The sequence below is a fragment of the Capricornis sumatraensis genome, chromosome 8, assembly GCF_032405125.1.
Source record: "Capricornis sumatraensis isolate serow.1 chromosome 8, serow.2, whole genome shotgun sequence".
In the NCBI taxonomy this organism is placed as follows: Eukaryota; Metazoa; Chordata; class Mammalia; order Artiodactyla; family Bovidae; genus Capricornis; species Capricornis sumatraensis.
Genome location: NC_091076.1, coordinates 20,908,195 through 20,922,616, shown reverse-complemented (window position 1 = coordinate 20,922,616; position 14,422 = coordinate 20,908,195). Strand labels below are relative to the sequence as shown.

Genomic DNA, 14,422 nt, shown 5'->3' with positions numbered 1-14,422 from the left:
AGCTCTGGGTCCCCTCCCCAGATTCCTGCCATCCTGCTTTCACGAAGTTAGGAGGATCAAATGCTATTGCCCCCTTACCCCACTGGCCCTGCGATGGTTTTGGTACTTTTCAGTTCAGAGGTTCCTGCAAGTGGGAGAAACAGGAGTGTGTATCATTTCACACATGAGGAAAGACTCAGAGAGGCTGAGTGACCAGCCCACAGCTGGTTAATGGCAGGACCATGACTGTTGTCTCCAGGCCTGTGGCCCTGTCTCTAATACCATGATTCCAGGGATGGTCTGGGGGTGGGAGGGTGCCCAGTCCTTACCTTGCTCAGCTTCATAGGAGCTGCCTCTTCCCCTTCTTCCTCTCTGTCTCCCTGGCTCCCTCCCTCTGTCTCCCTGGGGTAGCAGACCCTCAGCTCACAGTTGCTCCCCACCTGACTGCATCTGAGAGCTGAAAACACAAGGCTAATTAACGTGTCTGTGACTCTAGGCTTGGCTGCCGGGCCGGGTTCCCAGGCCCTCCCTGGAGCACTGCAGACTCTGAGTTAGCCCTTTGGCTTCTCCAAGCAGGCTGCCGGCAGATGCATATTTTAACAATGCACATCTGTTGGCTATATAATCTCTTGTATTTGCCCTTCTCACTTGGTGCTTTGATGGAAGACCCCTGGGGGTCTCCCTCTGGTCCAGCCAGTGTTTGCTTTGCAATTTTGCTGGAATACCACCTGATTCTGCTCTCACATCTTCTGCAGGTTCTAATAAGGCTCTTTATTTAATAAAAAATCTATCCAGGAAAATGCAGACAAAATTAGGAACCTCTCTCATTCCTGGGACACAGGGAAGGCAGCATCCCCCCTTGGGATCCCCCTTTCCCAGCCTTGGGGATCTGGCTGGGACACTCCCAGGCTGAGATGTCATGGCAAAGCAGATGGGATCTGGGTTGAGAAGCTGGCTGGCCAGGGTAGGAACAGCCCTCTTTCCTCCACTGGCACTGGAGAAGCCCCGTCGGTCCTCCTTTGTGAGTAGACCAGGCTCCCTTTCCAAAAGGCTAGGTCAGTGTCTGCAGGCAGGGCTGCCCTCCAGGGCAGTAGCTGGGGCTGCGTGCCACAGAGAAACTCAGCCAGAGCCCTGCAGGGCCAGCTCAGGGAGGGGACCCATAGGACTATCTTTAGGGTGGAGACTCACAGGACCATTCAGGGCTGGGGACCTACATGAACAGGTGAGAGATGGGGACCTAGGGTACCCTTGAGGAGTCAGGGAAGACTGTGGCAGAGTCTGAGGAAGTTGGAGGAGTGGAGCTGTGGTCTGTATGAAAGGCTGATGGACAAACGCCAGCTTAGGCTCACTTTCTGGCCTTAGGAATTCCACCCAGGCCATCCTGCTGGGGTCTCCTGGAAACTCCATCTTTCCCCTCCTCAGCTGATCTCCCGACTCACAAACCATCTCCCCCAACAAACCAGCTCTGCCCAGAAGGCAGTGAAAGGTCAGGCCAGTGGAGAGGGAGACGGAGGGCTGAAATGCCTCTAGATGTGACCCAAGACAACATTAAGTCTGTTCAGATCAGACCCTGGGCTCTGCTCGCAGAAGCCTGGCTCTTCACCAACCAGACAAAGGCAGTCCTTCTGGCATTTAGAAATATGGACACTGGGCAGAGAGCACTGGTTTGGAGTTGGAAACTCGGGGGTCTGTTTTGAATGTTAAGTGAGCTGTGTGACCTCCCATGAGAGCTTTTGCCTTTCTGAGTCTCAACTTCCTTATCTGTAAAATATCTGGGGTAACTTGGACTTACACTTTGTAATCTACCTGAGATAGTACAGATGAAAAGGGGCCTGTGGTTTGGTATGACCAGGTGAAGCTCTGATCCCAGGATGAGAACTTAAGGACCAGAGGCATCCCCATCTGTCTTAAGTCCTGTGTGAAGTCAGGAGTGGGCAATGCTCAGGGGCCTCTCAGTTTAGCATCTCTGATACTCTCTAGAAGGGTTTCCCTGATAGCTCAGTTGGTAAAGAATCCACCTGCAATGTGGGAGACGGGGGTTCATCCCTGGGTTGGGAAGATCCCCTGGAGAAGGGAAAGGATACTCACTCCAGTATTCTGGCCTAGAGAACTCCACGGACTGTATAGTCCATGGGGTTGCAAAGAGTTGGACACGACTGAGTGACTTTCACTTTCACCCTCTAGAAGGGGGTCCAAGAGTGGAGCATGGTGCTGTAAAACCTCTGGAGATAAACATGTTACAACCCAGGACTTCCCTAGTGGTCCAGAGCTTAAGAATCTGCCTGCCAATGCAGGGCACTCTGGTTCCATCCCTGGTCTGGGAAGATTCCACATGCTGCGAAGCAACTAACCCCCTTGTGCCACAACTTCTGAAGTCCACGCACCTCAGAGCCTGTGCGCCACAACAAGAGAAGCCGCCACAATAAAAATCCTGCACACGGCAACGAAGAGCAGCCCCCATTCGAGGCAACTAGAGAAAGCCCATGCGCAGCAAAAGAGACACAGTCAGCATTGCCCCCCGCCCCCACAACTCCCAAATAAAATAGAATCCTCTTAAAAAAGAAAAAAAGACAACTCTGCTTAGCAAATCTATACTGGCCTTTTGCAATCCTCAAAGATCAGAAAATATATTAGGCACTAAATCCTCCTTCTCTTTTCCCTCAATCCCCACAGCAATCGAAGGCCGGGTCCCATTTCAGCCATATCTCAAGAGAGACGCAGGTGGCAGACTCTCCCCCTGACACAGGGGGCCCGCCACTTCCTGGTCAAGGGACCCCAGCTCATTGACCCTCCAGAGAAGGTTTATTTCTCTCATTCCTTCTGGGGGAGACTCAGAGGTTGAAGGGGGTCTCTGAGGTTGGCCCCCAGTTTCTCCTCCCCGTCTCAAGAAGCCAAGCTCCGTGCTGGGTGAGTGGTCCTCCAGGGCCTATCCCAGCGTGCTGGCCATGTAGACCTGATGCCCTCTTAAATATTTCATCTCTGAGCAGCTGTGCCTCAGCTGCCCGGTGGCGAGGAGGCAGCACCCCAGCTGTTGACCCTGTTGTCAGACTTTTCAACAGCTGCTCGGGGCAGGGAGTGGCGGGCCAGGGGGGTGGGGGTGGACTTCCCACTTCTGGCGGTCTGTGCAACCCCCCCACATCTGCCCTTTGCTTCTAGGAGCTTCAAATCCTCACTTGGGGCCACCTTCCCCATCCCCCAGGTCAGCGTCGGAACAGCGAGGTAACGTAAGTGGAGGGACTGAAAGGGTTGCTGTGTGGCGCGATGCAAAAGTGAGCTATTATTACTGATGCACCGGCCTGGCCCCCAGCAGGCCTGGCTCCATGCTGACAGCTGGCGGGAGGAGGCAGTTGATGGGGCTGAACTCTAAATGAGGATGAGGTGGTTGAGGGGGTAGCTGAGCCCGTCCCCTGGTCTCTAGGCAGGTGTGCCTGGGTCCAGCAGTGGGGACCTCTTCAGGAGGATGTCCCCAGGGAAACTGAGATAAAGAAAGACCACGGGGCAGAGGTGTGATGTGGCCTAAAAACCTGTAATGGTTTTCCTGGGGATGATGTAGGCAGCCAGCCTGGGCCTCCGCTGAGAGCCGGGATTCCCAGGGAGCAGTGGAGGTGGGAAGGAGCATGGCCAGGGTGGTCGCTGTGGATGCTGGAATCACCAGGAGACCCTGATGGGGGAGGAGGCTAGATGGGGCTTTGCCAGCACCAGGAGAGGGCAATTCATAAAGGAGGGACTCAAAGATACACCCCCTTCTTCTCTGGGTCTCCATCATCAAACATAGCGCCTGGCTTAGACCATGTGCACAGAACACGCTTCCTGACTGAATAAACAAGCACCCAGGAGCCCTCTTTCGCTTTCTCAGTGGCAGTCAAACACGCTGGAGTTGGGCAGAGTCAGGGGTCGGCTGGCACTGGCCTTCCGATGTCCAGCACAGGGATGTTCACTTTCCCCCTTTCGGTGGGCAGCAGCCCTGTTGTCCAGTGGGCAGGCCCCTCCAGTCTGGCCCGATTTCTGGAGCTGAGCCCTGGCTGCTTCTCACAGCATCCTTGGCCGGGCGCAAGGACGGTTCTTACCTAGGACGGTGAGGCGCGCAGGGCGGGACCGGATGGCCGCCTGGATGGCCTGGCACTCGTACACGGCATCGTCTTGCAGCTCCGCCCGCAGGATCTTCAAGTGATGCTCCCCTGACAGGTGGTTCCCTACCACCAGGTACTGCGGGTAACCTGTGGAGAAGGCAGGTGCATCAGGGGGGCGGGGCGGGGTGGAGAAGCCGGCATGACTGACGGGCACAGTGGGCGGGACATCCAGCGGGTAGGGGTGCGGGGTGCGGGGGCTGGTCTTAGAGGGCAGGCAGAGCAGGAGGAGATAGCGCAGGGCCTTGATCTCAGTGTAAGGAGCACAAAAGTGAGCTTCCCCAGGGAGATAGGACAGCGAGTCTGTGTGTGTGTGTGTGTGTGTGTGCATAAAGGTACTGCAGGTTTTAAGTTTAGGGATGTCGGAGAAGCTGCTATTAGAGCCGGAAGGAGCTGAATATGGACAGACACGATGGGCTGTCACCCTGGAACGCAGCATGCTCGGCTCTGAGGCTTGCCAAGCAGACACACATCCTGATGAGGAGACACACACAGAAAGACAGAGACCCAGGCTCAGAGGCACAGAGAAGACAGGGTCAGGGGGAGAGAGAAGAAGGAAACAGAAATGCTTGGAAAAAGAGCAAGAGTGGCTGTGGGGGAAAACTCTGGCTGCAGAGGGACAGGAACTAGCGACCCAGGCCGGCCCACCGGAGCCCAGGAGCCTCTGGCCACTCTGAGCTGTAAGGGACTCTTTTTTGGTCGTTCTCACTATGACCCCCCGGGACCCCAGGGCCTGATTAAGCACTTAGGTGACACTCAGGGCAATTAAAAATTGGGGGCCTCCAATACCACTGGCGATGAATAATAGATGAATAAGGCTTGAGCATGATGAATCAGTAAGCAGTTTTCCTGGGGCTCCATGAGTCGAATGGAAATACATCAGGGGCTGTGGCTGCCAGGTTGGGCAGAGCCTCTCTGTCCCAGGTCTTGAGGCCTCGACCTTCTTTTTTTTTAAATTTATTTTTAATTGAAGGATAATTGCTTTACAATATTGTGTTGGTTTCTGCCATACATCAACATGGATCAGCCATAGTTATGCCTATGTCCCTTCCCTCTTGAACCTCCCTCCCACCTCCCACCCTTTCCTGCCCCTTTAGGTTGTTAGGGAGCCCTGGCTTGAGTTCCCTGAGTCATATAGCAAGTTTCCATGGCTGTTTATTATGCATAAGGCAGTACATATGTTTTCATGCCACTCTCTGCATTCGTCTCGGCCTCTCCTTCCTCCCTTCCCACTGTGTCCATAAGTCAGTTCTCTGCGTCTGCATCTCCACTGCTGTTGGGCCCTCGATCTTAGTTCCTTTCCACAGGACCTGTTTTCCATGCACCCCTTTCCCCGACCTCCGCGTGTCCCCACATACAGGGTCCCTCTCTTTCCAGAGGCCCGTCCACCCTCTGACAGCCCCAAACTGCTTCTGTTTCTGAAGGGCCTTCACTGGGGCAGAGTGAGTTCTCAGCAGGAGGCAGTTGGGCACGTTTGGCCTTTTAAAGAGAAGACTAAGGCTTGAGAGACAGGAACAGACAAGGGACGTGCCATAGCTCTCTTCAAACTTTTCTCAGTCTCTTAGTAGGGGTTAGACGTGTTTGTATAGCTTCTAAGGATTGGATCAAGGGGCACAATGAGTGCAGGGGCACACTTTAGGTTACTGTTAGCAATGTACTGGTGTTAGCAGAGATCTGGGCTGCCAAAGGTGGTAGTGAGGTCCCCGTCACTGGCTGTATTCAAGCAGATGTGGGATGATACCCTGTCATGGCCACTACAGAGGAGATTTCTTAGGTGCTCTGGGGCCCCTCTTACCCCCATAACCTACGAGTCTTCCAGACGGGAGCGCAGTGTTCCCTGGGGGTGGGCTGTTAAGGGGTACCCATTCCTGGTCAGTGGAGGCAGCAGTGATCCTCCGCCAGAATCCCCAGTATGCTTTTGGGGTGCATCCTGTGTGGCTGAGCCTGTTAGGCTCCCGTCTTCATGGCTAGGATTGTCCCCAGCATGCTCTCCACAGCTGTTCGGGCCTGGCGGGAGATGCTATAGGGCCATCAGCTGTAGCCCCAAGAGCATGGCTTCCCCTCCTGCCCGCCCTTCCTGCCTTCTGCTGGGCTTTGGGGAGGAGCCCGGGTGAGTTGAGCTGGCTCTCCATGGGGCCCGGTGAGGAGCTGGACGTGGGCACTGGTCCAGCCTCTCCCTGCTGCAGCTGCCGTCAGTGTAGCCGGTGGGCGGCCCCCAGCCCCTCCGACCTGCTGCCCTGTGACCAGCTCCTGGCCCCCTGTAGGCATCCTGGCCGGAGCTCGTGTTTCGCTGCCTCACAAGCCAACAGCAGCCGCCTTCTTCTCTCATAAGCTGCTGAAAACATCAGTGATGGGTTTGTCTGTATTTGCCTAATTAGGCGACGAGTTGTGATGCTGTTCTGAGGACTGGCAGCATCTTTGAAAAACACAGGCCCAGAATCACAGATTCAGAGCAAGTTCTAGCTCCTTCCACTAGTACGTTACTCTCTTTTGCTACTCTCAGGGGAGGTAAAATTATGGGTAGTCTGGGTTCTACAGACAAACTGCCTGGGTTTTAATGTCAGCTCGATCAGTCCCTAACTCTGCTGTCTTGGGCAAGTTACTCTAACTGCTTTGTGCTTCCATTTCCTTGTCAGTAAAATGGGACAATGCTGGTACCTCATAGAGGTATGGGGAAGAATAGATAGGATTATCTGTATAAAGGACTTGACACAGTAATAGTCTATAAGTGTTAGTTTAAACTCGGTGTGACACAGGAAGCTCAGATTTGGTGCTCTGAGACAATCTAGAGGGATGGGATGGGCTGGGAGGTGGGAAGGGGGTTGAAGAGGGAGGAGACATATGTATACCTATGGCAGATCCATGTTGCTGTATGGCAGAAATCAACACAATATTTTAAAGCAATTATCCTCCAATTAAAAATAAATAAATTAAAAATTGAACATCACAGTGATGTAAGGTAGCCAGAGAGGTTCCTGTCTTTAACAGACAGGGTACAAGCATTTTGGGGGTTGGGAGTCAGGATCCCATGAACTTGCTGTTCTGTCACTAAGTTGAGTCTGATTCTTTGTGACCACATGGACTGCAGCACGCCAGGCTTCCCTGTCCTTCACTAACGATCTCAGGTCCACTGAGTCAGTGATGCCGTCCAACCATCTCATCCTCTGTTGCCCCCTTCTCTTCTTGCTTTCAGTGTTTCTCATGCATTGGGCTTGAGATATGTTTGAATCAATTTCTTTCTCAGCTGTGACTTTATTTACCTGCCAAGTAAAAAGAGAAAAAGCCTTCTTCTTTTTTCTTTTTTATAACCCATGGATCATTGTAGATTTATGAGATAATGTCTGAGAAGAATTTGAGCTTCTTAGAAGAAAAATGTTCTATCAATACGAGGGAGTGTATTTATAAATCACTTCCTTCGACTGATTTTTTTCCAGTCTCGGTGGCCAGGAAGATCGGTCTTCAGTTAGGGATCATTCCTGGTGGACTGGATGGAGCCACGTATTTAAAATAGAAGAGGGCAGAGCTGCAGCAGACCCAAACCCCACAACCCTGGGCCCAATCATATTTCGTGCTTGCTGCACTGTTACACTCACTTTCTTATCAGGCAAGCAAACAATGTTTATTAAGCATAGAGTTGTCATCACTGTCATGATGCTATTTTGGGACAAGTGATCAAATCCAGAGAAAATATGTTACTAAGAGTTTGAGTTCACTGGTTCTGCAATGAAAGGACCAGACTTCCTTCTATCAATGGAGTCAGGTTGGAGAGGAAGCAGACCTCAGTCCATGAGAAGGTTCTGCCCTCTAGCACTTAGCAAGACCCAGTCTCTGGTCCCAGAAAGTCATTTGTGGAAGTGGATGCCAGAGGGTCAATTATCTGTATGGCAATGACCACCCTGGAACCATCCACAGTGACCTGGGGCCTCCTCTTGGCCACTGACCCAGCAAGAACCCAGTCCCTGGCTGAAGCTGAAAACAACTGACCAGGAACCCAGAGAGCCTTCTTACCCAGCAGCGGTGCTGAGCCTGCTCAGGGCCACGTGAAGTGTGAACCATTCTGGTTTGGGAAGATCGTGTCATTTCCCCAGTTCCTCTCGGGTAAGGGAGTTCAGAGTCCCTGAAATTGGCTGGTTCCCATAATACTTAAATTTTATGGCAGCACAGTATATTTTGGAGATGTGATTGTGTATTTTATCCATGCTCAGCTGGGCTGTAGCACTCAAACCTCGGGATGCTATTGACCATTGCTATAATGTTTCAATATACATTTCTGGCAAGACATAACTCACATTTTAAAATATTAATTTCCCAACCATCCTGTTCCCAAGTGCACTTCGATTTTTATTTTCTTGCAGCTGTACACCAGGAGAGAGGCAAAGCTACTTCTCAGTTGAATACATATTTTTCTGTCCTTCTCCACCCCCAGACATTCCTTGATGTCAGGGACACCCATATCCCTTGTTCTGCATTGTACAGTTCATGCTAAGCTTAGTAAACCGCCGCATGCCGACCCGCGCCAGGGGAGAACTGCAATGACTGATGGGTGAGTGACCAAGATGATTTCAGTCCTTTTTTTCTCAGGGGAGAGGATGGGTTGCAAAGACATCTGTATGGGGGTAAGGGTTGACATTTACAATCCTTAACAGGTGACAGGGCATGGGTGCCAACCGGGCAGCTCAGACACCAGTCATCAATAGGCACCAGAGCCCACCAGTGCATCTTTGCTGAATACCAGCCTGGGTGGGCTGAACAAGGCCTGGAGTTTATTTCAAACACTTATTTTCTTTTCTCCCCATCGCATGATGACCTCTAAGCCCTACCAGCTTTCTTTGCATTTTCAATCAACTTGGTCCCCTTTAATGGACAAAAGGGGGCTTCCAAGGTGACTTAGTGCAAAAGAATCTGCCCGCCAATCCAGGAGATGTGGGTGTGACCTCTGTGTTGGGAAGATCCCCTGGCAAAGAAATGGCAACCCACTCCAATATTCTTGCCTGGAAAATCCCATGGACAGAAGAGCCTGGTGGGCTATAGGCTATGGGGATGGCAAAGGAGTTCGACACAACTTGGCAATTAAAAACACAGCAACAAACAACAATGGATGGAAGAAGGGAAGAACCAGGTTGTGTCTTAAGTGGGGAATACATTTGGGATCAAGAAATACGAAGGCTTTACTTCTGGAAATCTGACTTTACATGAGATGTGTTTGACTTTGGAATGGACCCGCTAAGCCAACCTTGTGTTAGGTTTAGGACTGACAGCCAGAATGGAGGGCTTACTTGTAATTCACCACCGGAAGTCAGAGGGGCCCTCAAAGTCCTATGCATCCTGGACCAGGCCTGCCTTGACTGGCTCTGCTCATGGAATCTACAATGAAAGCTGAGACTTAATCCCCCCAAATGCCTATGAAGATGGGGTTCCCTAGGAGGGTGGGTGGGTGGGTAGGGCAGGGGTGGGTTCCAGGCCTTCCTAGGGAGGCCTGGGGGTACTCACTTGAGAGGTCCCTGCCCACGCCCAGAGCCAAGCCATCCTTGATCCACAGAACGAAGCCATCGTATTCAGGGATGGCGCACAGCAGTGTCACCGGCTGCCCCGACACCACGGCCTGATCCTGGGGCTGCTGGCTGAAGGAGTACACTTGGCCTAGGAAGGAAACAAGCACAGCGGTCAGTTACTTGCCGGAGGGGCTTCTGCTTGATCTATAGAAGCAGAGAGCAGGCTGGTCCAGGAGACAGGAGCCCCCCAGAGTGCCTCCCTTCCCGCTGGGGCCCGGCAGCGGCTTCCTCACTGCCCCCAGCTCCATTGCCTGCTCACAGGAGCTGGCCACAGCTGCAGGCTCCCTGCCCATCAACCCCCAGTGCACTCACGCTGTGGTTTCGCCATCCTCCAGCCCCAAACGGGCCATGGGACATCCTATTCCCCTTTCCACCTGACGACACCCCCTGCACCTACTTCCACAAGGGGCAGAGGCAGGAGACAGACCTCCAGCCGGAAGCACTCTGGGGGTGTGCTTCAAGAGGGCCGTGGGCATGGAGGAGGGTGGAGAGCTATGAGTAAACCTGGGAACCCAAGGAATAATAGCGTCCTTTTAGTGGCTTCCAGGATGGGACTAGGACCAGCACCCCAAGGAGCCAGGCCCTACAGGACAGAAAGAATGGAGCTATTCATGGAGGATTAACTGCAATGCAAGCTAGCTGTTATTACCCACAGTTTACACATGAACTGAGGCTCCTAGGAAAGGAGTGACATGCCTGAGGTCACACAGTGGGCCCAGGTGGAGTTCAGGGGCACACAGTGGGTCCAGGTGGAGTTCAGGGGCACACTGTGTGTCCAGGTGGAGTACAGGGGCACACAGTGGGTCTAGGTGGAGTTCAGGGTCACACAGTGGGTCCAGGTGGAGTTCAAGGGCACACAGTGGGTCTAGGTGGAGTTCAGGGGCACACAGTGGGTCCAGGTGGAGTTCAGGGTCACACAGTGGGTCCAGGTGGAGTTCAAGGGCACACAGTGGGTCTAGGTGGAGTTCAGGGTCACACAGTGGGTCCAGGTGGAGTTCAAGGGCACACAGTGGGTCTAGGTGGAATTCAGGGTCACACAGTGCTCCCATGTGGAGTACAGGGGCACACAGTGTGTCCAGGTGGAGTTCAAGGGCATACAGTGGGTCCAGGTGGAGTTCAAGGGCACACAGTGGGTCCAGGTAGAGTTCAGGGGCACACAGTGGTCCCAGGTGGAGTTCAAGGGCACGCAGTGGGCCAGGTGGAGTACAGGGCACGCAGTGGGCCCAGGTGGAGTTCAGGGGCACACAGTGGGCCCAGGTAGAGTTCAGGGACACACAGTGGTCCCAGGTGGAGTTCAGGGGCACACAGTGGGTCCAGGTGGAGTTCAGGGGCACACAGTGGGTCCAGGTGGAGTTCAGGGGCACACTGTGGGTCCAGGTGGAGTTCAGGGGCACGCTGTGGGTCCAGGTGGAGTACAGGGGCACACAGTGGGTCCAGGTGGAGTTCAGGGGCACACTGTGGGCCCAGGGCACATGGCGAGCCCAGGTGTAGTTTTAGGACACTCAGTGGGTCCAGGTGTAATGTGGCAGGTGATGCGGCTGAGGGAGCAGGTCATTGTCTCCACCTATCCTCCCGCCCTTTCTCTTCTGCAGCAGACCCTACTCCAGCCTCACTGTCACTTGAAAGCAGACCATCAGTGTGACCCCACCCCTCCCCACACACTCCTCCCTGAATCATCTACCTTAGCAGGTCATGACTAAGGTAAACAGACACACACACAGTAGGTACAATATGCCAGGCATTGTTCTGAGATATAAAGATATCAGCTTGTTAGCATGTTCATCTTCATAACAACCTATGAGGTTGGTGCGATTTTTATCCACGTTTTCCAGATGAGGACATGAGGCCCGAGGAAGGGAAAAATATTAACAGAAGCCTCACATAATAGTTACTCACAAGTGCCCTGTGTACCTTCCCGTGGCTATCACGTGCCCACAACACCTGTTGGAGCCTTATCAACCCCATGTCACAGGGACTCAGCACACGGAGGCTTGGAGGTTTCTAAATTGTCCAGGGAGGCTCTAGCGGCAGGACCTGGGCTGTGAACCCAAGACTCTGGCTCTGAGGACCGTGTTCTCCTCTACAGCGAGTGGATCTCTATGCCTGGACCTGGAGGGATTGCCGAAGAAGGGGGTGTCTTGTGACCTACGTTTCCTGGGCAGCCACAGCTGAACCGACGACGGGACATGCCGTCAAGGAGTGGACCTTGATGTCCACTGAGCTCCTGGCCCACAGTCCCATCTGGGCTTCACATGCAGTCCTCCCGTAACTGACTACCATTCAGAGCAGAACAGTTCCCATTTTACACCAAAGAAACCCAGATCAGAGAGGCAGAGTAACCTGCCCAAGGTCATACAGCTGATGAAAGGGGTTTGATCTGAGGGTCATGACTTCTCAGTTTGTATTTTTTTCCCACATCCTACTCTGCGGACACAGATACACAGCCGAGGAAAATAGGACCTGGTGGGCAGGCTGTTCCTCCACCGGGAGAGAGTCGGGGTGGCCACAGAGGTCTCGGACACTGTCTGCTGCCCATCCTGGGGACACAGAGCTCCAGACTGGGGCCAAGCTCTCAGCAAGAGATGGCCCTGAGAAGGGAGTCACTGGGGAATGTCCCCGAGGGGCACTGGGGATGGCAGAGCGGGGAGAGACAGAGGTCCACACGGCAGAGAGAGCGTGTGGAAGGCAGGGAGGCAGTAGGTTTTCAGCTGAATGAGATCTTGCCTGGGTCTCTGAGGAATCTCATTAAAAATCAAATTGGCCCTGAATTGTGGGAGTAACACTTTTTATTCTGATTTGAGCTTTACCAATTAGATTTCATAGGACATTTTCATCAGCTCTGTGTGGTGGGGTGGTTTTTTTTTTTTTTTTTTCTGTCTCTTCAAGTTCTCTGTTGTAATTAGACTGCTTCTGGCACCAAAACAAGAGAGAGAGAAGGAGGGAAGAGATGAGAGGAGACAGGGAGGGAGAGAGTGGAGAAGGAGCCAGAGGGAGAGGGGATGGGGAGAGCGGGAGAGAAGGAGTGGAGAGGAAGAGAGAGACGAGGGAGGACGAGGGAAGTCGGCAGGGAGAAGAGAGGGAGGAGCTGGGATGACGGAGAGGCTGCGTGGGCGGCAGACCAGTCCTCTCCCAAGCCCCTTCTCCAAGGCTCTAATGATGATTTCACAGTGCATTCTTTTATCTCAAAACCTTTCTTGCAAGAAGGACAGTGTCAAGACAGCCACCATAGCTGCCAGAGACTGTGTGATCAGAGAGAATTATCAGGTTGTCAGCTGGGAGCCAGGGGTGGGGGTGGGGGTGGGGTTGAGATGAACAAGCCCTCCGCAGCAGAGCCTGAGCCCCAGGACTGCCCGTGAACAGGGAGGCCTGTGGTGGGAGCACCCCCTTGCTTCCTCTTGGTATCGGTGAGGGGACCTGGAAAGCTGGGGTGCAGGGGGCATCCCAGGTGGAGGTGTGGGCCGGGGCGAGGGTGAGAAGCCTGAGGATGGCAGAGTTGTCGGTGCCCCAGGGAGAAGAAGGGCTGTCACCATGGAGACTGGGGCTGGAGGGGCTGGAGGGGCTTGGAGGGGAAGGTCCCAGGAAGCAGGTGTGGAAGTGGACACTGAGCGGTCACTACTTCTCCTTCGAGGCTGCCTCAGAGCCAGGAGTTGGGGCAGGGCCAACAGAAGGGAGCCAGAAAGGAAGGAAACAGAAGTGAGCCTTCAGTGGACTAGGGTCCCCTGATCTACTCCAGCAGGCTTCAGAGAGAGCTTTCAGCTCTCACATGTTGTCTGTTTGGATCCCCTCAACTATTCCACGGAAAGCATGTTTCTGGAGGGAGATTGGTACCCAGGATAGTCTTAACTGCTGCTGCTGCTGCTGCTGCTAAGTTGCTTCAGTTGTGTCCGACTCTGTGCGACCCCATAGACGGCGGCCCACCAGGCTCCCCCGTCCCTGGGATTCTCCAGGCATGAACCCTGGAGTGGGTTGCCATTTCCTTCTCCAATGCGTGAAAGTGAAAAGTGAAAGGGAAGTCACTCAGTCATGTCTGACTCTTAGTAACCCCATGGACTTCAGCCTACCAGGCTCTGCTGTCCATGGGATTTTCCAGGCAAGAGTACTAGAGTAGGGTGCCATTGCCTTCTCTGGAGAGTTTCAACAGGCTGCCCCAAAAGACATGGTTTGCAGATTATTTGTGGGGAGGGTGCATTCTGACAATCTGCCTTTTCATCGTGCTTATTCTGGCTGTACTGGCTGGCATGTGGAATCTTAGTTCCCTTGACCAGGGATCGAACTTGTAACCCCTGCAGTGCAAGTGTGCAGTCTTAACCACTGGACTGCCAGGGAAGTCCTCAGCAAAATTTTAATTTTTGCACATTAAATTCAAGCCACTAAGAATGATTTTCTCTTTCAAATCAACGAGACCCTTTCTCGAGCAGCACCTAAGCTAGGTGTCACTTCTAGAGGAGTTGAAGTTTACAGCGTTGAAGATGGAGAGGAGAGGAAGGGATGGACCAGTGGGACAGGCCCAGGGGACTCCCCTTCAAGCTGAGGAGCCCCAGGGGATGCGACGGGCAGACACGGAGGGAGGTTCTTGTCTGAAGAATCTCCTTACCAGTTCCTTCACTTTTGACTTTCCAGTCCAGAGAGGTGAAAGGCAAATGATCATTTTCTATAACCTCCTGGGCATTATATTGCATAGGCAAGAAGCTCCCAGAGATGCTTTGTTTATCCAGCACACACTTATTGAGACCTGCCAGGAGGCAGAAATTGCGTTGCCTGGTG

The 14,422-nt window shown here is 53.2% G+C and overlaps 1 protein-coding gene across 1 annotated transcript in view; it reads right to left on the bottom strand.

Moving 5' to 3' along the window:
* The window catches only part of KIRREL3 (kirre like nephrin family adhesion molecule 3), a 308,280-nt gene that overhangs the window by 90,089 nt on the left and 203,769 nt on the right, over positions 1–14,422 (bottom strand). The window contains exons 4-5 of the mRNA XM_068977330.1: positions 9,597–9,746; positions 4,047–4,196 (exon numbers count right to left, since the gene is read on the bottom strand). Of these exons, the coding sequence (XP_068833431.1) occupies positions 4,047–4,196; positions 9,597–9,746 (300 nt within the window). The remainder of the gene's footprint in view (positions 1–4,046; positions 4,197–9,596; positions 9,747–14,422) is intronic.